Source organism: Balaenoptera physalus (assembly GCF_965194825.1).
Source record: "Balaenoptera physalus genome assembly, chromosome: 4".
Taxonomy (NCBI): Eukaryota; Metazoa; Chordata; class Mammalia; order Artiodactyla; family Balaenopteridae; genus Balaenoptera; species Balaenoptera physalus.
Window position 1 is genome coordinate 59,326,463 of NC_138891.1, and position 27,467 is coordinate 59,353,929.

Below are 27,467 nucleotides of genomic sequence, written 5' to 3' on the forward strand. Positions count from 1 at the left end.
ATCTATTTATAATGTCATCTTTTCAAGACAGCTGAAAAACATAAATATGAAAACATCCACTTTTCCTCTCATTATGATTAGAGAGAAATTTATCAAAAGAATCATTCAAAAAGAAATGCAATGTAATTATATCACTTGTAAATTAATAAAATTAAGCCACACTTTGCCTCCCTTCCTACGTTTTACTGCTCTAAAAGTAATAGTTCTGCATGTGTTCACTTTTCTACAGGGGATCTCATTTTTAAATTGCTCTTTAACACAAGAGATTGATTCATAACCCCAGGGCCTTAGTAAGTGGCTTCCTTGAAAATGATACCATTTTGGATTTATTCATAGGAAGTAATCCTCTTGAGTGGCTCAGATGATTTTTTTTTTTTTTAGTTTTCTTTAATAAATTCTTCAGGAATTCTTATGAGATAGAAGTAGGGAAAATATTATCACTTTGCTGATAGGAACGTCAAGGCTTAGAGATTTGTTCAAGGTCAAAGAGAAAGCCATTGGCAAAGCCAGAAACTTGAATCCTAGCATCCTCACTTGTATTTTAGTTCTGCTAAACTAACTTCCTGTACCCCCTGGATCTGCATTAATGTAAGAGTTTTGCATTTTGGGACCCGAGCAACAATTTTAAAGTCTAGAATACTTGCAAAAGACTATATATTCTAAAATGCATTCACAATTATTTCTTTTTGTCATTGCCTTTCAATATGAAGAAGTCATAGGACTTTTAAGTCTATTACCCTGTTCATATAAGTTGCTTAGACTTCAATATAGGTCTTTAAGTCTGTGTATCTTTTTGGCGTAGGACTATCCTAGTGGGTCCATACATCTGTGTCCTCAATGCATGTGGTACCAGAGTAAATTATATCCCAAGTTATTTGTGGCTCTAACAATATTTAGTCAATTTCCCTTCTCAGCAAACTTAAAAATTCATGCAAACCAAATTTATGCAAATCCATGTTTGTGATTCGGCTGTGGTCAGCCTCAGGAAGCAGAATCCTGTATAACTGCAGTGTAGGATGTGATTTAAACTTGAGGTTTTACAAGAGCAGTGCAACGTGTGTGGTAGCATCTCCACTGATACTTAAAGGTTCAGAGGGATATGAAATGATGACAATGTGCAAATTCCCATAAATATGCATAATTCATGGTAAATCAGTATACGTCTAATCATAGCAATGTACACAATTTTCTTGCAATCCCTTCCTTTCCTTTTTAATTTGATAACTTGCATCCTGAAAGAAGAAGGGAAAGATCTGGATGGTCACTGCACAAGCCAGGGAAAGTTGTGGGGCAAAAAAATGCCTAAGGCTCACCTTGATTCAATATAAGGCAACCATTAAAATGACATTTATCAAAATTAAATAGTGATGTGGAAAAAGTGAGTCTGGCATAGTGTTACATAAAGAGGGAGATATAAAACTGAATGCATACTAACTGCAACTATGCAAAAATTTAAATTATGCTTGTGACTATGCAAAAATGAGAGAGTATGTAAAATGAAGAGTCCTTGGGAACATGGGTGATACTTTTGATCTTGTTCAAAGTTTCTGAGGAGGGTTTTGTATACTCATAAGCAGAGTAACCAGTGAGAAGGGACCCCAGGGGTGACTGTCAGCTCTCCAGTACCAACATGTAAGGCTCTTGGAGAGAGGCTGGGTGCTGCTTTTGGGAGGATGCAGGAATCACCAGGAGCTTGGAGGGGCAGAGTTGTGGCCAGTGAAAGACTGGAGGGGGTGGCAGAATATCAATTCTCAGACCACTTTTCTAGATGGGCAGGCAGAGAAACTGGAGATCTGCCAACAACCGGGGATAAACTAGCTGTACTGAATAGTTCAGCAGGGACTTTAGCCTGAGCAGAAAGGTCAGTCCCTGTGGGGCAGCTGGCGGAAAGACATTTCCAGAGCACAGCAATCTACTCCAGTAATGGAAAGCTACTCAACAAATGCTGAAGCGATGCGCTTTCTTTCTTGTTCCAGGCATGGAATTTTTCAAATGTAGTGAGCACAGAGAAAATCCTAGGTGCAAAGTAAGGATTTAACTTATCACGAGAAGCACCTCAGATGGGAGGACTCGAACCCGAGTAGCAACCCTAATGCAGTACCTGCCTTTTACTGGTTCCCTTGCAAGGCTGCCTGGTTACCTGGTCCTACCATTCAGTACAGTGCAGGGTCCCAGTGGCCTCAGAGGTGGGCATTTATCCAAGGACTGGGCAACTGCCCTTTTTCATAGATTTGCTTCTGGGCATGTGTGTTGATGACTATGTATCCACATATTCTCTATTTCTCTCTCTCTCTTTCTCTTACACACACACACACACACACACACAGACACACACGAATACTGTCTTTTGAAGGGAGAATATTTCTTTTCCAATTTGCCCATCTTAATTGATTTATGCTTTTCCCTACCCTATATATCTTTCCCTTACAAACAGAAAGACTTTCTCAGATTTTACCCTATTACAGTCCTAGCACCGTCAAGATAATAACAGATCTCCTTGATAAGTCAGGGGAGCATGAGGAAAGGATAACTTCCTAACTGTGAACTCTTTGGGCCCAGAGCAGTCAGGCACAGCCACACAGACTGCGGGCACAGCACGTCTCCTTGGGGTTGTGGAATGCAGCAGCCTGGCATAAAACTCCCTATGCCTTAGTGTGCATTGTGAAATGGGGATGATGGTACCTACCTCATAGATTTGTTGGGAGGATTAAATGAGTTAATATATATAAAGTGTTTAGAACAGGATGTAGCACATAGTAAATGCTATATAAGTGTGTGTTGTTATTAACCTTTTAATAAAAGTGGTTTAAGGTTAGAAGCGCTTAAGACAAAGATTACCTTAATAAGTTTTACCTCTTAGTCTCCATCATCTGTACTTTCTTTACGAAACAACCTGGGTCACAGGATTGATCACTGTGTAGGTTCACTTTAATGAATGAAACTGGGAGGGAATGTTTGTAAGGTTAGGAACAGTGAAATTAAGGACTTAAGATGCTTAATTTGTCTTAACTCCTTTTCTTTTGTAGTCCTTGGAAATCAAAGTTTAACATCTTTACCAAAATAATAACTGATCTTTTCTTGACACCAAAAATTTGAATAATCTAAAACAGTGCTTCTCAAACTACAGTGAGGATCGGAATTCCCTGGAAGCTCGTTACAACTAATTCCTGGGCCCCAACCTTACAGACTCTGATTCAGTCCGGGATTCAGTCTATGAATTTCAAACAAAATGCAGGTGACGCTGGTGCTGCTGCTCTATGGACCTCTCTTTGAACAGCCAGGCTCTAAAAAACATATTTGGTCATTGTTCCCCCAAACCATGTCTTGTCCTGGGAATACACTGAACACTAGGAAGACTCTGTAATTCTTCCAGGACCATGACTAGGGAAATGACACACATCTCAGAGGCCTCAGGGTCCTAAGTACTCCCTGAAGTCCTCAGTTCCAAACCTGCTGCAGCACCTGCACCATAACTACCTATTGACCGAAGCCCCACGCTGTACTGTCGGCTTCCTAAAGGCCATGCCTATGTTTATGTCATTTCTGTGTCCCAGCACCTGGCAAATACCTAGCGAGAAATAGGCTGTTAAGAAGTTTTTGTAAAATAAATGAATGAAGTAGGAAGTTAGATCATTTCCATCAAAATAATGCTATTGTTTTTTTTCAAAAGCAGCATCCCATGTATCTTTGGAAGTTAAGTTACCTCATAATTAAGAGGAAGACAATTTAATTTTGCTCACATAGTCTATCTTAGAACCGGTTTTTAAACATATGATTCCCTGCTTGGTGGTCCCTCCTGGATACTGACAGCTAAATGTTGCCAGCGTCGCCTGAACTGGTTCTGCTGGGTTCTCCACGGCTCTCCCTCCTGTATCACATGAGAGGAAGCGTCTTGGGAACAGGGCAGAATCAAGCCCCAGCTTTTTTTAGAACAACAAAAGGTGTAAACGTGCTAAATGTGACTAAATATTTTCCCCACAACCAAACCCCAGAAGACACATAGCAAAATTGTTTACATATCAAACTTCTATAAACAATAGGTTCTCAGATTTTTCTGTTTTCCCATTTGCTCCTTATCCTTTTTAAGGAATAGGCTTCACTTTTGTTTTCTTTTTTACCCTTCTCACTCCCCCTGACCCCACATCTATGGGGTTTAGGAAGTCTGTCTGCAGAGCCAAGAGGGGTTTGTTCATTCTCTTTCTCCTCTCCTAGCATTTGGATTCTCAAAGGGGAAAGTCTCTAGCACAACCAAGAGAAGGGCTCCTTCCCTCCATCTATATCCTTCACTCTTAGGGGATACATCAGAAGATTTTGTGATGTGTATCATATATGTACATACATGCACAGGACAAAGGCAAAAAGGGAGGAAGAATGTTACACACTTGGGGTGCTTCAAGTTGTTCAGTATGAACGGGGCACGGAGGGGGGATAACAGGGTAGTCAGGGACTGGACCATCCATGGCCTGCAAGCCCAACTGAGGCGTCTGCGTAATATGTGGGAGACAGCGAGAAGCATCACTTCTCTCTGTGTCTTGAGTGTCTGTCACCTGTAGCCCAAGCAGTGTTGGGGTCCGTGCATGTCTTGTACGGCTACTGTGGTTCATAAAACCACAGTGGAAGGATTTTAAATCAAGTTCCTTGGAGTTTGGATGAAAGGGTAAGATTGCTCATTCATTTAGTGAAAGACAAATTTCTTCCATTTTTTTAAAACGCAAAGTTTCTAAGGTTTTATATCTTTAGCTTAAAAGTTTAAGAATAACTAAGCCTGTTTGTGAGCTTCAATTTGTTTTATTCTGTACTAAACAACTTGATTAAAAAAATCCATCAGCTGATGCACCATCACTCATCTCTTTTTCAGAAGCTACTCCCATAGTTCACAGAAATTAATGGGTCAATTTTGGGGACACATTTAAAATTTAAAGATAAAAGCTGAGAGTGTAGGGAAGTGATAATTGGACAACCTTTGACTGGAAGAAAACTACTTCCATGCTTAGTGTTTTTCTACAAGAAATCATTAATTATTCACTAATTATACAATTGAGATAATTTAGTTAGAAAAGAGTGATGAATGAACATTTTTTTTTCTATTCAGAGCCTCTAGCACAAAGCCGAGATGGTACATTCTCTCACCATTTCTTTAATAAGTCACTTATTCATATATTTCAAGAATGAGATCATTTGGCCAAAAAATACTATGATGAGGAATAAATAACAATTGTATTGAATGATCATTTGTGTGTGCATATGTTTTTCCTAGATCACAAGATAGGAAGGAAGTGGTACTCACCCTGTCTGGGGGTAGACCATATGAAAAATTAATGACTAAAAATGGAAATGACAGAATCATAGAGTTGTTTTGAAGAAAGAGAAGGAGCAATGGAGCATTAAAAAAAAAAAAAAAAAGCAGGTTTGCAAGAACTGTGTTTCTGTCAAACCTTATAGGTGCAGTGCCAGAATAAGAGACACATTCCAAAGGCAGGGATCAGAGAGTGGGGCTGAGCAGAAAGGAAAAGACATGTACTGCAAAGTCTGGATGGGAGAGAAATAAAAGCACAACCACAGAAATGACAAGGTCAGGGCAATGGCAGAGCACTGGCATCTAGGTCCAAAGTCAGAAGAGAAGGAAGGGAAGTCTACTCTCTAAACTTTTGTTTTCTTTTTTACCCTTCTCACTCCCCCCGACCCCACATCTATGGGGTTTAGGAAGTCTGTCTGCAGAGCCAAGAGGGGTTTGTTCATTCTCTTTCTCCTCTCCTAGCATTTGGATTCTCAAAGGGGAAAGTCTGTTTAAGTATCAAAAAAAAGTAAGTATCAAAAAAAGAAAAAAACATTTGTACGGTCTTTCTGTTCCTTAATCTTTTTTATTTATCAGATTTTGAATTTGTAACATAAATCTTTTCAGTATAAATATTTCCACCCACAACTGCTTTTCGAAGCCCTTATGACAACAGACACTGATGGAATCAGTAACCAGTGAGAGTCACAGGCAGGGTTCATTAGACAAAGCACTGGCAACCCATTCAGAATGGACAGACTAGGCAGCTAGATGCTGAACTGTGGGCCTGGCTCACAATCCCCAAGGCCAATTGAAAGGGAGATGATAAGTTGATCCAGGTGGAGAAGACCTGGGAGATGAGCTGTGGAAGAACCCTCTGCTTCAACGTGGAGGAAACACTCTGCTAAGCTCATTAGGGGGAATCTTAGGAGATTCAAATTCCACTTCTAAAACTGGGAAGTTGTCACAAAGTTTGTGAGAACCTCGTTATGAGGTAGGAAGCATCTCATATTAACATCCTTTCATAAAAGTTTATCAGGCAAATTTAATAGAGTCAGCTGTGCACTTGAAAGACACACTGCTCTCAAGTGATTTCTCTGGATTGACTGGTATGCCTAGCTTACCAGCATGAGGGAGTTTGGAAGAAAGGCTAAGAAGCAGTTTAATTTAGGAAGGCAGTTATAGGGGTAGATGAATGAAGCCAGGACGAGAGGCTGCAGACCCGAATTCTAATATTCCCTGTGATATAAAATAACCTAGTGACACAGTCAAGCTACTTCCCTAACTAAGACTCAACTTATTCTGGTTGAAGTAGAACCAATATAATCAAACTTCTTAGCAGCAGCGCCCTTTCATCACCCAAAGCTTGTCTGCGCACCTGGGGCCAACTTACTCTCTAAGGGGTGGCACCACGTGCGTGAACCCCCTCCTCTATTCAAAGTGGCTGGGAACGGGGTCCACGGAGCACAGTTTTAAAACCACTGGATTAGATTATCTTCTGAAATTCCTTCCAGCTCTAATGTCTACAGTTCTCAGACTGACCAGATGAATCTACTTAAAACAACACCAGCACCAACAAAACAAAACAAATTCCCCAAACACAAAACCAGTAAAAGCACAACAAACCTTCCACAGTGAAAGGTTGAATGGTTTCTTTTCAAGTTGTGTTCCAAATGGCTGAGTTTAAGCATTACTGTCCCGGCCTGTTATTTTCATATATCACATCATTTTTACATTCAGCCAGCACTTTTCCCCATTAGATTAAAAAAATGGGCTATTGGAAAATTACTTACATCTATATATTTTTCCAGTCTGAAAGTCCAGTTTTTTATGCTGCATCTAATGAACATAGGCTGTACATTAATATCTTAAAATAAAGATATATAATGGCATTTAAGATATTTGTTGAACTTGAAGTGGTAACTCATGGTCTCTCTTTTTCAGTGGTTACAGTTTTTGACTGAGCCCTGTGGTTTGCATTACTGTTTGCAAACTTGGGGAAGAGGGACTTGTGGAGGAAAGCTGGGTACTTGCTACTCTGCAAGGCGGGTACCTTGTTTACTCTCTGAGTTGCTAAGTTGGTAACACTAGGAGGTAGTAAAAGTCCTGAATAGGAAATATCAGCAATACTTTCCACTTACAAATATCTGACCTACTCATTTTATCAAATGGGGACTTTTTTACATTTTAGGTAACAAGTTCTCTTTTGAGGTACTTGAACCTCCGGGGGACTGAAGACCATCTGACAATTATATCTTTTTATTTATTTATTTATTTTATTTGTTTATTTTTGGCTGTGTTGGGTCTTCGTTGCTGTGCGCGGGCTTTCTCTAGTTGCGGCGAGCAGGGACTACTCTTTGTTGTGGGCATGGGCTTCTCATTGCGGTGGCTTCTCTTGTTTCTGAGCACGGGCTCTAGGTGCGCGGGTTGCAGTAGCTGTGGCTCGCGGGCTCTAGAGGGCAGGCTCAGTAGTTGTGGCACACGGGCTTAGTTGCTCCGCAGCATGTGGGATCTTCCCGGACCAGGGCTCGAACCCATGTCCCCTGCACTGGCAGGCGGATTCTTAACGACTGTGCCACCAGGGAAGCCCTGACAATTATATCTTAATGTCTATTGTTTTAATCAGATCGACAACTAGGTTAGGTTAGGTTTCAAGGGAGAGGGTGTAAAGCAGGAGAGAAACGGGGCGAGCAGAGGCCCACTCGGGCCCATGTCGGCATCCTACTCTCCTTTGATCTTAGAGTCTCATGAGTGTAACAGGTCACAAACTGGAACCCCAGGGCTGTAAACAGAACCACACTATTTTGTTTGACTACACATTGCTATAAAATTTAAAAACTGGTTTTAAACATTTAAAAAGCAGCAGATTAATTGCTTCTCTTGAAAAATTAGTATATGTGGTGATCCTGAGCCCATTTTTCAACAAGATGGCAATTAGCTGGGGCTGGTAGGTGCTGCTCCTTCTAGAGGGGCCAGCTGGTGACATTAGCCACTGCCCCCCTCACTCCCTATTTTTCTTACACACAGTCTGTTCCCCTCATTTCTGTACTTGGTTGATCCAAGGAGACATTTGTATCTATGATCTCAAAATAGACTTTATTGTTTAAATTATAACTCAGTCCTGAAGAAATCCAAGGGGATTCTATACCTACTAAATCTAAGGCTTTTACCATCAACTCCCACCACTCACCCACCCCAGTACCTGACATTTATAAAGCACTTATTTCATGCCATGCACTTTGCTAAGCCTTTATTTACAGCAACTTATTTATCCTAACAACTACTTTATGAAGTAAATAGAATTTTCTTCATTTTATAGCAGAGCAGCCTGAGGCTGGTTAATTTTCCCAAGATAATATAGCTACTACATGGCTGTAGCCAGTTTTCATTCAGATTCCTGACTGTGAAAGCCTCCCTCATAACCACTGTGTAACAACTTTGCTATATTCACAATGGCCAACACGAGCAGTGGCAGAGGAGCCAGGAGCCCCGAAAAGGCACCAGACTAGAGTAACTGACAGTATCTTACAGAAGGCACGCAAACTGCTTACTAGGAAAGCAGTGGGAATAAGCAAAGTGAAAATGTGATGCAACAACCAACTCAACATTCAGGAAGTGTGAGCTGCTGATGGAAAGAGCATGAGACAAAATAGCCGTGGTCCTGGATTCTAGACTTGGTTCTGACCAGAGGAGGCTGAGCTGGACACAAGGCTCTCCAGAGGGGCATCCCCATGTGAACCTCACAACAGACATCTGAGCATAATAATAATACCATCTGAGATGGTATTATTCCACTTTACAGATGAAGAAACAGAAACTCAGAGAACTTAAATTGCTCACTCCAAGGTCTTCTGCTTAGTAAGTGGCATAGCCAAGACTAGAAACTAGGACAATGGCCTCCTACTTCATTCATTTCAGGTGTCTCCTGCCTGCCCCTGTGTCACTCTATAAAGAGCAACCCTCTACATTTTCTGGCCTTCTATCTTCAGATCTCAGTAATGTGTCAGAAGACTCTGAAATTAAGATATTAGGTCTGCCCTTTTTGTTTTTCCTAGAGTCAGAGGTGATGCCTAGGGGAATCAGTATACTAAATTGAAATGCATCAAGTCAAAAAACCAAAAAAACCTCTCAGCATTGTGAGTTTACAAGGAAAAATAAAGTAAGATATTTTGCATTACTGTGACTTCCACCCCTCACCCCCTTCTCAATTACCAGTAACTCAGAACTATTTTCATATTACTTGACACAAATAGGTAATATTTAGGAATAAAAGATGGGTAAAAATGCCTTTCTCCCAGTAATTTTTCTATTTAACCTTGTGCAAAACTTTCCCCTTGCCTTGTACATTTATTGATGATAAATAGCTTTGCTGACAAGATGGCATTGATTGGACTACAGTAGTGAATCTTTGTTTACTCCAGTGCTGGTTTCAGATAGATAGCAAATTTGAAAAGCTTCGGCAGATAGCAAATTTGAAAAGCTTTGGCCTCTCTCATCACACCTAAATATGGCTTATATTCATTGAACCATTTCTCATCTATCAATCTTTCCGAGGAAAATGCTAATGAGCCTATGTCTGCTGTGAGCATAATGGGGGCAACCACAACGGCATAATGTGCTTGGCCCTTCCAGAGTCTCACAGTATCCCGCTTCAGAATCTCCAGGCTGCCCAGCTTGTTTCTTTTCTGCAAGTCTAAAGGGGGTTTCTGTTCTTGGTGACCAACATGGGGTTCCAAGAAGGTACCCAGGGAGAGTGTTATACATGACGCCAAGAGACAGGGTCTCATGCTTTATAAGCCTTCTCAGAGGTAAATGGGATCTGACTTATATTTAAATTAAGTCACCATATTGATATGGCAAAAAAAAGCACTGGCCAGATGGTGCTGAGTACAAGGCAGTGACACATATCACCCCCATTCCTTTTACTATTTATGAGTCCGAGAATCAGGTCAGCTGCTTAGATGGTGGTGTGACCACACTAACTGTTAGCAGAAGGAAGTTCAGTATCTTTTCCTGTTAATCTGTTTTTCTCATTCTTCCATTTTTCTTTCACGTTGGCCTATATTTTCCTCTTTAGGATTCATTCCCACAATGACCACTAGGATAAAATTACAATCCTACTCAAATGCTTATGTGCTACTGGAAACACAAGGGGGTGGCGATACTTTGTCTCTTCTTTTTCTTTAGAGAAAAATCACAGAAATTCTAGTTTCCGTTGCTTTCTGCTCGGGCTTCTCCTACAAATTTAAAAGGAAACTCTCACAAGGGTTTGGGGCTAAGAAAGGTATGTGTTGTCTCTCCCCACGGCGCCTCTCACGTCTGGTCAAGGCCCTCTTGGAGGAGGCTGTGTAGGTACAGGAAGGGTGAGTGGATGGCAACAACCATCTTTCAGCTCTAATTTTGTGCACATTTGTTTTGAAGGGCTTTTCTCTCCTAATAAGCTATAGGGGCCAAGAGGGAAGTAAACTGCTAAGGAGTGTTTGTGGAAAAGATTATCCCTGTGAGGGTTCAATAAATAAATACTGGCCAATTATGATACTTCCTAGTAGATGGTTATTTTATATAATTAGAGCACTGAAGCAAAACAGCTTCTTAATGCCCACCTATGGGATGACCAGTAATGGGCAACCGTAGAGAGCTATATAGGATGATAGATGGTGTACTGGATTGCACGTCAGGGGGGAAGGCTGGCTTCCAGTCCTCTCTGTGTACCTAAGCAGGGACTCGGGGGAAACTCGATTCACCTTTCTAGATCTCAATGTTCCTGTTTGCTGAATTGGGGTTGTGTGGTGGTGTTATGGACTGAATGTTTGTGTCCCCTCCGAATTCATATGTTAAAGCCCTAACCCTTAATGTGGTTGTATTTGGAGACAGGCCTGCAAGGAGGTGATAATGGTTAAATGATGCCTTAAGAATGGGGCCCTAAAAAGACAGAGAGACACCAGAGCTCACTCTCTCTCTCTCTCTGCCATATGAGGATGTGAGGATAAAGTGAGAAGTTGGTTATCTACAAGTCAGGAAGAGAGCCTTCGCCAGAAACCAACCATGCCAGCCCGTTTATCTTGGACTTCCTAGCCGCCAGAGCTGTGAGAAAGAAATCTGTGTTGTTTAAGCCACCCAGTCTATGATATTTTGTATGGCAGGCCAAGCAGACTAATAGGTGGTGATGACTAGCTACTTAAAATGACATAATGGTTATAAATTCATCTTCTTAGAGAAACTCTAAGAGCTGGGAAGAGAAGAGTAGTATTTTACAAATAAGGAAATACCTCAAATCACAAGACTACCACAAGAACACAAGGCTACTAAGTGGAATTCAGTCAGATGCAAACCTGGGTCTTTAAGGCACCTTTAGTTGTAAATGTCCGTGATTTTCTTGTTTCCAGCATCATTACACTGGATGTCTATGAATTCTAGGTTTTAGGTTTCCAGGTAATGCCCAGTTGAAGAATGTCAAATTTATCACAAGTCATACATAGGTTTTTTCTCTTTAGAACTGCAAGAGTTGTTTCCTTTGACCCGGCCATTCTCAAAGTATGGTCTGGGACCAGCAGTGCGAACTGAGGACTTAGAAATCCGAATTCTTGGGCCCTACCTCTCGACCTGCAGAATCAGAAACTCTGGGGGTGGGTGGGGCCCAGCAATCTGTGTTCTGAGAAGCCCTCTAGAGGATTCTGAGGCTGCTAAAACTTGAGAACCATGGTTCTGATCCATGTACACTTGTTTCCTTTGTCATAGGTTGACATTTGACATTTCCCCACCTTACTGCACTGAAAGATATGCAGCTGCAACTCTGAGTCCTACAATCAACTCAATCTACGACATACTGTGAAAACTATTTTGAAATGCTTGAACCTACAAGTGTATCCCCTTTATAGTGATAATATTCTATAATTTTGTGTCAGCCTTGGTTACCTCCTTTAAGTCTGCTTGGAATTTGAAAACATTTTAGAAAAAAAGCTATCTTGGTGAACATATCACAAACCTTGAGCTAAATTGACTCTATTCTAATTAAAAATAGTAATTTAAAATAGAATTTATTTATTCAAAGTGGCTAATGTTTTTAATCACTTACTCAAGGTACTTGACCATCTACTCCCCCACTCCCACCCCTGATATCTCAGCAACTTCAAAGAAAATTCATTTGTACATGAAATCTATTCCTAAACAAGATGCACTCCCTTCCAATCAGGAAAGAATATGTTAAAAAATAATAAGAATAATCCAAAATACATATTTAAAATTTCTTTTAAATATGTATTTATTCTAGAAAGCCAAATATAGAACTAATTTTATATATTTTATTATAATTATATGTATATAATAACTGTATATATGTCTATTATATACGTTATATAATTATACACATAATGAAATATCTGTATATATTTATATCAAATGTCTGGGTTTTAGAGGTATAAAGATTTTTATCTAATGCTTCCTTTGATTACTTTCCTATGCTTGAAATTTGAAAACTCTAGGGATTTTTGGAGAATATGGACTTCAATGCCAATGTGATACATTTATATTTAAATGACTATAGAAGTGTGTGGGTGTGTGATTACATATTATACGGCAGCTCCTATTACTTTAGGACATCAACACTAATCTAAGAATTCTCTGGAATGTTTTCATGTGTATCTCAAATAAATCTTGCCACTAAAATTTCACAAAAAGAGAAGCACAATATTGCCTTTTAAGAAGAAAACCTTACACATTTCCAAAATTACTTTTTCTTATGTAGAAATAACACAGAAATCACCTTTTACCCCCTTGAATGTGGGCAGCCAGAGTGAACAAAATCCTCATACTCTGGGCTGCTTCTGCTATTAATTTGCTTACATAAGCAAAATTGTGGGCTTTCTGTGGAAGTACAAGACTGGCAAATCACATGACTGATAAAACGGCATATAGCTTGCACAGCACTTGTAGAGCGACAGCTTCTGAATGACAGATTAAATGAGTTTAGTAGACTTCTACCCTTCACAGCACTCCAACTATTTTATTTAAAGCTTTTTGCAATTATATGAAGATTGACTAACAAATTTCTACCATGTTTCTGAAAAGACATAGGAAGACGAAATAGAACATAAAGATTCCTTCCCCCCTGCCAAAATATATATAACAACTGTGAGATGAAGCACTATTAGAAAAAAGTGTTTTACCACATCCACACATAAACACACATACACTTTTAAAGTTGATCTCTTAAACTTAGGAAGAATTTTTTTGTAGTGTTATAAAGACTAATTAGAGTGTTTTCCCAAATATTTTACTTCGAGGTGTCAACGCTGTCATTGTTTCTACCTAGGATTTGTTCATTACAGCAACACCAAATAAACCTTCCCCAAAAGGAAGGACTACTCTTACTGCCAACAGCAAACACCAAAGCCAACTCATATTCATAATTACTCATCTTTTGAGACATGTTTTGACATGAATGACTCAGCAAAGCTGGGTCACTGCCAACTGGTGCCAACTGGTCCAACGGCACCGGAGGAAACATGATAACTACAGAGACAACAGTGACTGAGAAACTGAATCCTCCCTCATTTGATCCAGGTAAGAAAAGTGTTATTTTCTGAAGAAGCAGGAAAGTGGGTTCTCTTTTTTAAAAGATTGCTTAACAGTTAATAAATGTGTTTAGGCACAACAATATAAATTTTGTGAAAAGTACCACGAGAATAAAAGAACAATGACTCCCTTTTCTGAATCCCCAAATTCACTTAAAACAAAAAGAAGCTTTAGGAAAAACTAAAGAAAAGAAAGAAAGAAAACAAAAGCAGCTTTGGGGGCAGAATGATAGTAAGGAAGTATAAAAAGAGTAGGAATTTAACTTCTACATGATTAAAGAAGAAATAAAAAATAAAACTTTTAATTGTAATAGAGAAATTTATAGGTATATATGTTCTCATAATATACTCAATTGTATTTTACTAGTTCATTTGCCAGGGAGGTCCAGTCCTTTCATCAGAATGCTAGTCTACAGCACAGGATCTATGGGAGATGGAGATCACACACCCCAAGTAATTAATCTGGCATAGTTAAAATGAGAGCTAATAGCCCAGCAGAGCCCTCAGGCTCCAGTCCCACTTATCTTATTAACCGAACTGACAATTTGGCGCTGAGTAGAAACATAGGGCCATATCCAACACTCTTCCACCCTGGTTTACTCAGAAGCAGGAGAGTGAAGATAAGGCAAGAAAAACTTGAAGGTAGTTTGAGTGAACCCTGTAGTATGGACATATTCTGCACCTCCTGGGGAGATGCTTTTTTTCAGTTTTCCCCAGAAGACCACTTCAGTTACCTTAATTATTCCAGGTCTAATAAGCCAGTTGGTAAGTTAATTGTTTCTGGTTGCTATCTTCTGATGGTCATTTTTCCTTTTTTCAGAAATAGACACAAGGGCTCCTTTAATGCAATCACCATGATGCAAAACAGACTGCATGATTAGGAAACTGTCTAAATTCAACTTGGCTTTCTGTAACTTGCTGACTGCCTTCTTTCTAACTTCTTCATCTGCTCAGATTCCTTTGAATTATTTCTCTATCTCCACCTGAGCTTACATCAGAATCAGAGCCACTTACACATGAAATAGATGTGCAGTTATCTTGTCTCCCTGATAATTAACAAAGACGTTAAGGGCTAATGCCAATTCAGTGGCACGAGCTGGATACCTTCCATTACCTGTCTTTGTTTATGGTATATTAAGCAGTTTTCATTTCACCTTATGGGCCCATATGAAATATAAGCTAGATGTTTCTCAAATCACAGGCAGTATTAAAGAATATTAAATAGCTTCTTTTTTTGTTTGTTTTTTAAAAAAGTCTCTAAATTTACTGCAGACAATCTGAGAAAGTAAATTGGGCAATATGTTTAAACTTCTCAGTTTTTTAAAGTCTTATATCCCTGTCCTCTTAAATTATATTCATTGTTTTACACTTATAGTAGCATTTTTCATTTTCAAAATAATTTACTTTCTGGTTCTTATTTAAATATTTTTTTCCCAACAAATTGTCATTGTACTGATTTCATTTTTCAAGTGGGGCTTTTAATTTCCAAAAATTCTCTTATCTTGCTCTGCTTTATTTTTCATCATTCTTACATACAGGACATACATGTTGACATCATGCAGAAGTCAGTGCATCAGAGGCATTAGACGGGGAGGCTTAGCTGCTTTCAAAATCTATCTTATTATGCAGGCCTCAGTTAGACGAGCTAAGCTAATATAGCTTCCAGGGCAGGGCTGAAAGCTCAAAGGGCTTCAGTTGTCAAAAATCTACAGTGCAACATTAGAAAATGTATGTAAGCATTCACTTACCTGCTTTTGATCAACAATTATTTTCAGGTCTTCATCACTGCTTAGTTTTCCATATCCTTTTTCTTTACTTTTCTTGTGAAAGAATAATTTTAAATGATCATTTAGTTTCTTTCCATTAATAATGTTAATTCCCACTTAATACTTTTTAAAGATAAAAGTCTTTTCTTAGCATTGTTCACTAGTCATAATACATCATTCTTTATGCCAATCTCTCATGGACAACAGAAAATATCTTTATTAAACTGCTGGCTCCCGCTTAGCCTCTCCCATCCAAATTATACTTTTAATCCTTCTCTGAATATTGTTATGCTTTTCTTTTTTCAATTCCATATTTTTAGAAAAGATTCTTTAATATTTCGAGATAAATAAGCAACTCCTTAAAGAGTCCCAGCACATTTTTCTTAAAGACTGAAACTGCATTTAGTGATTATATTATGCTTAAGATTTCAACTATCAAATGTTTTATTTTAATCCTTTATATATTTTTAAGACTAAGCAAGAATAACACCACTCAGATAACGAATCTTCAGATTTTCTGTGTTTGCTTATAAATCTGATGAAAAGTAACATTGGAAAAGCAACTCAGAAATAATTTTAAAAAGATAAGTAAAATAATTTTCAAAATTAGGTAGTTTGAAAAGTTGGTAGGGTACAGACCATTTTAAAAAATGTACTTTATTGGCATTTCCCCCCCATCTATCTTCCCCATAGCAAAAGTTCATAACTTTATAAGTTAGAAAAGGACATAGATCATTACAATCATTTTACTGTTGTGTTATAGGAGAAAGATAATATGTCTGAGTCTTTTCTTTTTCTTTCTCCCAGTGCAATGGTTAAAGGAAATACCAGGAATGACAGTTGCTTCTTCATAATTTCAGAAACATAGTACCTTCATAGAGGACCAGTAAGAAAAAGAAAAGAAAATTCACTACATAATTAGCTGTAATCCAAGGTTATTATTTTTAAAAAATAATCCAAGCTGTAATCCAAGGTTATTATTTTTAAAAAAAGCAATTCTTGTTCTCGGTAATAATTATATCAACTAGAATTAAGGGAATTAAAAATATCTGTTTGCATCTACTGTGCCATATTAGGATCCTCATCTCATTGGGGGAAGAATTACATCCTTCAGCGAACATGACATAAATCTTCTTTATACTGTGGGAAACGATTCTTGTCCGTTTTTTCTCCTGTAACATTTCAAAAGCAGATTTCCATATTTCCTCCCCAATAAACATACCTCCTATTTTTGTGGGTTTTTTTTCTGTAATAAAGATATTTTTCTGAATCTTCAAGTATTAGGATGCATAAATAAAATCTGAATTCTCATTCATATATTAATGAGTTTAACCACTTAGAACAGAACAGATGGCCACAGTATTTCTCTCTATTATTATTCTTGTCCTCATTTGAGGTTCCATTTCAGGATTGATGGAAAACAAAGAGAACAAGGTTGGTTTTGATCAAGATGGACTTCCTTCCTACCACTTTGCTTTAGTCCACTGGTTGCCGTAAGATATTGTCCAGAGACCGTCTAATGCAAAAGATTTAGAAATGCCTTTCTGAATATTGATCTGTATACGTACCAAGTAGCTCATGTGCATGACCCGACTTCTGGACAAAAGGACATTAAGTAGAGATGGAATGTGGGTCTTTCCATCCATTTCACTGTCAGACATCCCAGAATTCTTTGCACCAGCAGCAGTGGCTTCATTGCCAGAACTTGCTGACCAGAGAACCACAGATCTTGCCCAGCAACAGTATTTATAGTGTACCACAATAATCGAAGTATCCCCGAATCACTGTCTTGACTTTGTAAACATTGTGAAATTTTGGGTTAGCACAAAAAATTATTGAAACTAAAATTTCTTCTTTTCTAGCTTATATCCAAGTATATGTTCCCTGACTGCTGTTCTAGTTTAATGCTCAAAAAACCCCTCCATCTATTATTAATTATACACATTTTTATATTTCATCTCACGCATATGGACTACTCAGCTTCTCTGTCATAAAAGCTTTCAATTCTCCCTTTTCAATGTCCTGCCCCAGACTTTCTTGTGATTAGCAAATCACTGCTAATAGATATAACAATGTCGGCATTCACAGAACGTAATTCAAGATCGCCATTTCTGCCAATACCAGATTCAACTTTTCCAATTTAATCCCAACTCCCTATCTGTTTTATTACTAAATTTTACGAGGAAGAGGCTAGGGAAGGAGATTATATCCCCAACTACTGTAAGTAGAAGTTGGCATTTTCCAAGAGTGGGAGGAGGCATTTAGAGCTCTGGGCTTGCTCTTAAGCCCCTAGTTTCCAAACAACAGACAACTGTACACAGAGTCAGAAGCCTTCCAGTTTTACTCTAGAGTTAAGCAATATTTTCTAGCTCACCCCATAACGCAGGGGGATTAAGCCTTTTCTAAGCCATAATGGTTATTCGCTCACTTACTGCTTATTTCTAGTGCGGGTATAATCCTCTTTCAAGCACTCAGCTTCCCACTTTGACTGCTTAGATCAGCCAGCCCAGGCCGGGGTCTTCAGCTCTCCTCCCTCCTCCCAGCCGGGAATCCCTGTCTTCTATCTCTGCACTTTGTCAGGCACAAAAAGCAACTCCATAGTTTCTGCGTGGTCTTTCACATTAGCCAAAGGACTGAACTCGAAGGAGAAAGCAAGCTAACCTCCCCACTGTCCCAGCGCGAGGAGGCAGGGCTTCTGTGGGAGGAGAAGCCCGAGGGTAATCACTTCCTGTGCTCCTCCCACCTCCCCTGGCAGCCACTGGAGCTGAGGATTTCAACTGAGGCAGTAAGGTTAGGCCCCTGTCCACCTCAGCCTGAGCATGCTGCCTGTTGAGAGCCGATTTTGTGCACTGCTCCCCTGTGTGCAGCTGAGGAGGGAGCGTCAGTGCAGTGGAGCTAAAACAGTGCAGCTGAGGAGGGAGCGTCAGTGCAGTGGAGCTAAAACAGTGAGGACCTCGAGGTGGGAGAAGTAAGGAAAGGAAGGAAATAGTCATCATTTGCTGAGACTGCCTCCCTCCCTGTGAGAAGCTTTCAGCTCAGGGTAAGTGTCCAGTCTCTGAAACTCCAAACACAGTATCTCCCCTCTCCATCACACATTATGAACCCTTTCTGAGTAACTGATAGGAGAACTATCTAGTTACTTTTTAATACTGCCAAATTTTTTAATACCACTGAATCAGAGCTGTTGTTTTCTTAGGAACATCGAGCCTAACTGGTAATCTTTCCTCTCTGTAAATGTTCCACCAGCTCTCCTTGACCCTATCTACCTCCACAAAAGTGAAACAGAAAGCTGGGTTTATTCACTTGAACTAAATAAACCATAAAACTTGGAAACTGTATAGGAAAACCATATATGGCCACAGATATAGAATGTATTATATAAGGACATTTTGCAAGTAAGTAACAAAACAATAATAAAATTTGATGGGATAGAGACCTGACAAATGAAGTACCCAATGTTCATTTTAGAATAAGAGTTTATGAAAAAGAAAGAGTTTTAACTGAAAGCTACTAGTTGTATATGGGTTGAATTAAAAGGATTCATCATACTCACTAGGAATGGAATATATAAGGGAAGTTTTGAAAGGGAAAAGGAACACATGATTTAATTAATTGTACAAATTAGCCTCAATGACAATTTTTGCCTAACTATAGATGTCAAAATAAATATAAAGGTTTGCATACAAAATTAAAAAAATATTATTACTATTACTTATTCAATACTGCAATGTGATAAATAGTAGACCTGAATTTATTTAAGCAAATGTTAATGAAGAATAATAATATACACAAAAGAAGCAAAGACCTTCCCACTCCCTTCGTGGTTGTCAGTATTCAGTTCCTATCTTCTTATTTTTCCTACCTTCAATCCCTTCTTCACGACCACCTTCCTTCCTGCAGCCTGCAAAATTGCTCAGTTTTCCCTGTTCTAAAAGATGACTTCCTCACACCTGCTTTCCCCTAATGACATTCATTTAATCTCTCTTATCTCTTTACCATCAAGCTTGAAAGAGTGGTCCGTGCTCACTAGCCATAGTTCCTTCCTTTCTCTTCACTTCTAAACCAATCACAATCAGGTTGCAATTTACTAGAGTTGCATTCTTGACGGTCACCAATGGACTCCTAATTATCAAATTCTCTAGCAGCCCTTTTTAGAACTAATTGTATGAATTAGTCCCAAATACAACTTAGGATTGACTATAGATGTCAAAATAAATGCAAATATTACTTCTTTCAGTGGTCAGGTCTGTATCATGTATTTTCAGAAATGTCTTTGTTGTTATTTACACCGGTACAGCTGTTACATGGTGTTGCCACCAGGTGAATAGGACATCAGCAAGAGGGGGGAGGACTGGGAAAGGAGACACTGTGCTAAGAAGACACTTGCTGAGTTTGAGGTGTCTGTGGAAAGTTCATCCAAGTGGAAAGATCCAGTTGGCCGCTTGGTTATATAGATCTATATTTTTAGAAGAGAGATAGGGCAAGACATATGGATTGATGGGGATAATTAAAATTGTAGGAGTGGTCGAACTCATTAAAAAAGAAAATGTAGAGTCAGAAGAGAAGAGGACTAAGGCTGGAGTCGTGGAGAATCATTACATTTAAAGAATGGGCCAAAGAACCCAGTGAAGGAGGCAGAATAGGAGTGGCCATAGGTATAGGAGGAGAACCAGAATGCAGTCCAAGGAAAACAAGTCGTAGACGGTGTCAAATGCTGATGAAAGGTTAAATAAGGAGAACTGCACACTTTCACTGTATTTGGCATTTTGGAAGTCATCAAGGATGTTAGGAACAGAAGAATTAGTGAAGGTGGAATCAAGATTAGAGTAAATTAATGAATATATTGGTGGTAAGGGTGAGAGAGGACTTATTTTCCCTTAGAAAACTTGAATAAAAAGGGAAAGAGGGGAAATTTGTTAAGGTGGTAGATCTCATCTTGTGTTCTTAGGCCACAGCTTAAAAAAAGAGAGACAGAGAGAAAGAGGAGCAAGAATGCTAGTGAAAAGACAAAAAATACAGAGTGAGAATACTGGGAAAGTTATAGTTTTCCCCCCTTTCCTTGTGTAAAGGTATTGAGTATGTTTATGGTTCAAGAAGGAGCAGTAATAAAAGTGAAAATGTAGATACCTGAGGTTGAACGGGAATAATTCATGAAGCAAGAAAGTAAGAACAAAGTGCTTTTGGAGAAAAACTGCATGTTTCTCTTTTAACATTTACAATTTTGTGGTATATATTTACATAAGAAAAACCTAGAAGGATATATACCAAATATTAAAAATCCTTTTCTCTGGGCGATGGAATTATGCATGATTTGTGTGTTCTCTTTATACTTGGCAGTTCTTTTTGGAATAAGAATGAATTTCTTTTATAATAATAATAAGAAAGAAAACAAAATATGATTGCTTGAGAGATCCATACAATTGCCATAGAAAAGACTCATTTTAAGTCTACTTTGCAGAAAAGCGACTGGGTCAGGGCTTTACCCTTCCTTTAATATGTTTCTGGAGGGATAAATACTAGTTTTTTTTTTTTTTCTTTAAATGTAAGTTTCATGGTACAGTTATTGCTTCTGTCCCTTGTGGCCAGTGTGGTAGGATGGTGAAGTGGATGTTTTGTTTATTGTATTTAATAAGTCCCTTTCCTCTTCACTCTCCCTTATAATATTAGCTTTCAGTTTTTGATATCATTTTGGTCCCATGTCCCTTCTTTTTTTAAAAGATCCGCAGTGTCAGCACATCTACCAACACCACTGCTGTGGGAGCCAAAGAAACAATGAAAGGAGAAAACAGAAAAAGAGGGAGGAGTTTCTCCCCAAAGACTTGGAATAAAAGCTTGAGAGTTTCTCCATTTAGGACATAAGCCTGGACAGACCTTTTAAATAGAAAGTAATCACCTTACCAATTAAAAGGACAATTTGCAGATCTTTTATTTTTCTTATAGATGGAGGAAATCAACCTTCTGAAGGGGAAATTCATTACAGAGAATTATTTGCAGAGGTGCTTATTACACTTGGCATTTTTCAAGAACTATTTTTTTCTTTTTTAAAGACATTCACAGTTGTGTTCTCCCCCCCACCAACTGTGATGTTATGGAAAAACAAAATAGCCACAGGGTGTAATTTTTTAGTTTCGGGCCAGGCTTGAGGAAACATAACATATGGTAATCAAATTCTGTCCTAAAGGTATATTGCTGGGTGAAAAAAGAAATGTAAGCACAACAAATATGTTGATGCATTTTAAACCACGTTTTAAGTCATATGCATATGACCAGATATTTAGTAATTTTTTGATTTTAAGGCTAAGTGTAATTGGGAAAATAGATGTTCCAGTTACTTACTAGTTGAACAATAAAATGGCAGTGATGTACATTATAATTTTCACTATAGCCTTGCAGACCCTCCTTAATGCTGCCTTTCCTATCTTTAGAGTGGCTCTTGGTCTATAAGAAAATAACCTGAAGAGTTTTAAAGCTTCTTAGAATATTTTCTATTTTCCAGGTTTTTCAAAGATGAGAATTCTCCGACATAAATATCCATTAAGGTTGCTCAATCTTATGTCATTGTACGATGACATTTTCTCAAGAACACAAGTTCAGTATTAGGTATGCACCTTCTTACATATCTTTTCCAATATTTTATCATAAGAAATCAAACATACAGCAAAGTTAAAAGAATTTTACAGTGAGCATCTGTAAACTTACTACCTAGATTCTACCACTAACATTTTACTATACTTGCTTTTTGCATATCTGTCCATCTATCTGCTGATTTTAAGGCTAAGTCTAATTGGGAAAGTATAGTACATATAGTATATACTATTTTAAAAGTATAGTACATATAGTACATACTATCACATTTTTACAGATTCTTTCCTCCAAGGTTTATTTAATTTAATTTAATTTTAAAACGCAAAAAGCAAAACCATTGGTTTAGTAAGCTTCCAAAATAAGAGCACTAAAAGTTTAGGATTTGTTACCCTACAGCAAATCATTACTTTCATTTGAAAAGCAAATCAGTGAACTGCATTTCTAGTGCTAGTGATAGGTCCTATCACTAAGATTAGGGAAGAGAATTTCTGATCAAAGGGCTGGGATTTTTATAGCTCTCAGTCAAAAGCAAGTGATCAAACTCAACTTTCTGAGATGAATACAGGGTGTGATAGGCAGTTCCAGTTGATATTAATCATCGTTCTTAATTTCATATTCTTTGATCATCAGTGTTTCCTGCAAATAACTTCACTTTACTCTGGGCTATGCAGTATTTACCTCTGGTACATCCAACAAAAGTAGCAAGACTCAGGCAGGGCTAAGATGGCTAATGGCTACTCAGAGGGGTTACATATGCTCTAAGGAATAGTACAGTACTTGGGTGGTTTATTGAGATTAAGTAGGCAGAAAACAAAAATTAAACTTGAAATTTCAGTTATGTCAGCTTCAGCAATGTTCCACATTACTTTGAGGACAATAAATACACTCTTCTTAACCCTCCCTCACTTCCAAAACCAAACAAAACCACTTTCAAAGAAAAAAACAAACAAAAAATGATGTCCTACTCAACAGGAAAATTCTGAGTCCAATTCTTTCATCTGAAAGGTTCTTGTCTCTACAAAAATCATTTTCTCATCTCCTCTAGACTAGGCTCTTGAAGCTGTAAATGCAGTGGTATATCATGTAATGACTGATATATAAAAATTGTTTCCTGCCTGATGAAGACGACTGAAAAATGATATATATTTCAGTCTACTGGATTTCTTGGCATTATGTGGTATTGGTGCTATTTCCAAGGCAAGGTGAAACTTAAAGCACTCCCATTTGGCAGTTTTACCTGTCATCACTCGAAGAGCAGGGCTGGCGTGCTTGTTGGTGTGAGACAGGTAAGGGGCCTGAGAGAACTGCCATTGTTTTGGATCCTCAAATGGTAAATAAACACTACTGTCACATAAAAAGTCTCCTTTCCCCCCCAAAAACTAATAAAAAGGCAAACTATGTATTCTATATTTTTGTAGCTTGAGAAAAATAAGGAATAATCTGTTTAAAGCTCAAACTGTTACTTGATGCTCTGCTTCTGATCCTTATTGACATGATTTCTTGTTGTTACATGCGTTGGCCCTACCAGATGGGGGCTAGAAGCGTGTTACGCCAAAATCAAAAACAGTGCTTATCACTGGCCTCTCCAGTGGCTCCTTTTCCCTCTCACTGGTGCACCTGGTTGGTGCACCTGGCATCGCACACCTGCTAATGACTCCTTTATAACCACTGATCTGGACATGATGATTTCATGTCTTTGTGAGAGAAAACAGCAATCTTTTAACTTTAATAAAAAGGAAAGAAAAAACTTGCTGCCTCTATAAGCATTCTGTTTGCCAGGTATATTACGCCTCTGTGATGCACAGATGACACTGATGCCAGTGCTTGAGAAAAATTTGTCTATGAAATTTTGTTTCTGACAAGAGTCAACCCAAAGTTTGTGCTTCAGCCAGAAAATCTATGCAGAAAGTTAAAGTTGTTTACCATTAAGCTACATCTATGTGACTCATTGACTTGTAACCAGCTTTTTAAAAATTATGGCTAAAATAACTTGAGGATTTTTTTCTTTTTTATATGGATCTACACACAGCCACAACAGCTTAGAATATATCTTTCCTCTTCCTGAGAGTGATATTCCCTGGAGGTATAGCCCAATACTCCTACCTCTGGGCTCTCCCCCGTGGCCTTGATAACCTCAGGAATCCTAACTCAACACTACAGTTCTTGTCATTTCTCCATCAGTCTCCTGATGGCTTCTTTTGTTCATCCCTTTTCTGCAATGGCTTATAAATTCATTGATGACAACATTATAGATAAGACATGGAAATCCCCAGAAGGTAGGCAGGTCTGGGTTCCCATTCATCTTTGTCATGGATAAAGGCTTCTGGGCAATTACTTGTTCAGGGAGCTCTTCTAAGCCATAGGATGTACAGGCGCAAGAAAGATCTGGGCCATCGACAGCTCATTTATCCACTGGACATGTGACAATCAGTTAAAAGATTAAAACAGCAGAGTCCAGGGGACATGTAGCCCTTCACACACAACTTTTTGACAAAGGTCAACTAACACCTTGCTTGATATAGAAAGTATTACTGCTAATGAGGGGAAAAATAAAGTGGCATATAATGAAAGGCAAAGTTTAAATAGTTTTATTTATATAAAGTATTGTCACCAACCACCTGAGATCAAGTATCCTCTGAATCCTTGGCTCAAGTAAAAAGGAGTCTGATGGCTAGAAACTGTATATTTGAGTTACGAGGCAATTTTTTTTTTAACTTGGGAAGGTGCAAGGTAGAGTGTGTGACAATGTCAGACGTTCAAATACTTTATGAGTTTGTTTAGACAAAATCGTATTAATTTAGAAAAGGGGTTGCTTCATGTTGATGCATGGTGAACCTTTTAGTACTAGGCATGCTAGATTCAGTCAATACAGTTATGTGATAGTAATCACAAAAAGAGTAATAGGTAGTGGGTCACTCCTGACATTCTCAGAAAACATGACATCCATTACTGGAAAAAATAAGCACAAATGCATACAAATACATACGGCATTTTTGCACTTTGCTGATTTTTACAGGAAATTCCATATGACTTAATCAGCTGATAAGAAAGAAATAGTTTTCAAAAAATAAACAACTATAAAACCTCCCTTATTTGGTGATGAGATAAGGGATAGAGGGAGCTTCTCAAATATGGTCATTTATTTTTCCTTGGCATAAGTATGGAGTATATTCATTTTATTCTCGTACTACTTTAAACATTTTATATATATTGTACTTCACAATAGAAGTATATTAGTAAAATTTTATTTTTAATACATTCTATAGATTCAAAATATCAATTTTTTTCCATAAAAGAGACTTCCGTGTCATGTCTAAGGTGATAATGGAATAGATTTTGCCATATTTTTGGTCTACTTTACCACTATATTTTGAGCTTCCTGAGGTCAGGGGCTGTGTTATTCACTCATCCTCTAAGTATTTTTGATCGTCTACTATGAACGTGCTGAGATCTGGGGCTCTAGAGCCCACAAGGGAGGTGTGGTCCCCTGGTCTCGGAAAGCTCGATGCCTACTGGGGAAAGGAGGGAATTAAGCAAGCAGTTATAAACTTGTGAGGAACCTATGACAGAGGAGTCTGGAGATGTGAAGGAGACCATGGGACTTCACTTTGTGTAAAGATCAGAGGATGCCTGGAAGAGACACTGGGATTTGAATGATGAGGCCAAGCCATCCAGGTGGAAGAGAGGGCATGCAGCGGGAAGACCAAAGTTAGGAGGTGGCAGGGTCTTCTAACATCAGAAAGGAGGACGGTGTGGCTGAAGCAGAGTTGGGTTTTGGGAGGGTGATCTCAGATGAGGCTGCAGAGGAAGGTGGGGTCTCGAAAATCACATCTTTATGTTAAAGGCAATGTGGAGCCATGCAGGGTTTTAAGCAGGAGAGTGACATTATCACATCTGTGCTTTAGGAGGCCTACTCTGGCTTAAGTGTGGGAAATGGATTGGAGGAAAGAAGAGTGAAGCAAGGAGAGCAGCTGAGGGCCACTAAAGGGGTCAGTGTGTGTCAGCCATGGAGCCTTTTACAATTGGTGTGTTGTTGGTTGAGAGCTGACCACACACTAATTCTGACATGCTTAATTCATCACTTTGTGTACCATAGATTACTTTTTCAATACTGGCAACTATAAGTGATAAAAGCATCTGTATTTTCTGTAGTTAGGGATTAAATTAGCAGTGAATGGGCCTACAAACAGCACATTCTAGGCACTCACTTATTTTGGTAACATGTAAAATTATTTTAGGAAAAGTACGATGAAACAAAAAAACTTTTGAGAGATAGAGATTGATAGCTAGAGAGAGAGAGAATATATTTTGACTAATATAGAAAAACATTTTGCATTTAATGAAGGATATTTTTGCACTCTGTAAAGTTCTAAAGCAACATCTAAACTTTTCTTATTGTTTCTTGCTATTTGACAAAAACAAAGGGAGTCTGTTTAAAAAAAATACAATGCAAAATTTTTCAGTACTGCAGAACAACTAAAAGGATTTATTGTGATTTTGGACATCAGCAACAAGAATTCTTTATGCAAACCTAAGACGTGAACTGCCCAGGGAGTATAAAATATTGAAAAAGAATGTATTTACTCATTGCTTCCATTGCATTTCACTTGTTTTTAACTTGTCAGAGGATAAAACTTCATAATGGGGGAAAGCTGGAGTAAGGTGAGGTAGAGTAAGGTAGATTCAATCACAATATTTATCTTCTTCCTCAAAGTTTCTGTGGGGATTCTCGCAACTTAATGAGACACTGCTTTGTTATTTATATTTAAAAATAATTACGTTACATGCAAACTACTGAGGATATTCAGCTACATGTAAGCAAACCTCAGAGCTACAGAACAGACTTCTTTCTACAAGACCACAGCATCCCAGTGAATATAGATCTTCTTCCATCAGTTCTAACCTTTGCATTTTTCCTTTTTTTCCTCTTCAGGAATCAAACCCAAATCTTAGATGCTTGTATTATGGAGGTCGTCACAAAATTATAAAGAGACAATGAGAAAGACTCCTTGAACAATACAGATCAGAGAAATTTTAGTGATAAAGAGCATGAAGCTTATATCAACTTGAGAGCCCTGTAGGGTCTCTTTGAAGACTTTTCTTGCAATCACCGATTAATACCTGAAGTGGATACTATATTGATAACACAGTACTGAGAGACAGAGGCTGGCTGCAGCTCAATTAATTTAAATACATCTTTGGAAGTAGATGTAGACTTTAATAAAGAGTCTTTTAAAAACTCTGCACTCTTGCAAAATCGTCCTGGGT

The 27,467-nt window shown here is 38.3% G+C and overlaps 1 protein-coding gene across 10 annotated transcripts in view; it reads right to left on the reverse strand.

The window, feature by feature from the left end:
- PEX5L (peroxisomal biogenesis factor 5 like) overlaps window positions 1-27,467 on the reverse strand; it is a 246,584-nt gene that overhangs the window by 170,756 nt on the left and 48,361 nt on the right. For 5 of the 10 annotated variants that reach the window (XM_082461405.1, XM_082461404.1, XM_082461402.1 and 2 more), the window contains exons 1-2: window positions 17,183-19,090; window positions 15,597-15,668 (exon numbers count right to left, since the gene is read on the reverse strand). The exons of 2 other annotated variants lie outside the window; for them this stretch is intronic. In XM_082461405.1, coding sequence (XP_082317531.1) covers window positions 15,597-15,668; window positions 17,183-17,275 — 165 coding nt within the window. In that variant the 5' untranslated portion in view covers window positions 17,276-19,090. Of the gene's footprint in view, window positions 1-15,596; window positions 15,669-17,182; window positions 19,091-27,467 lie in introns of those variants that run through there. 3 more of the 10 variants (XM_082461409.1, XM_082461403.1, XM_082461398.1) reach the window with 2 other exon arrangements.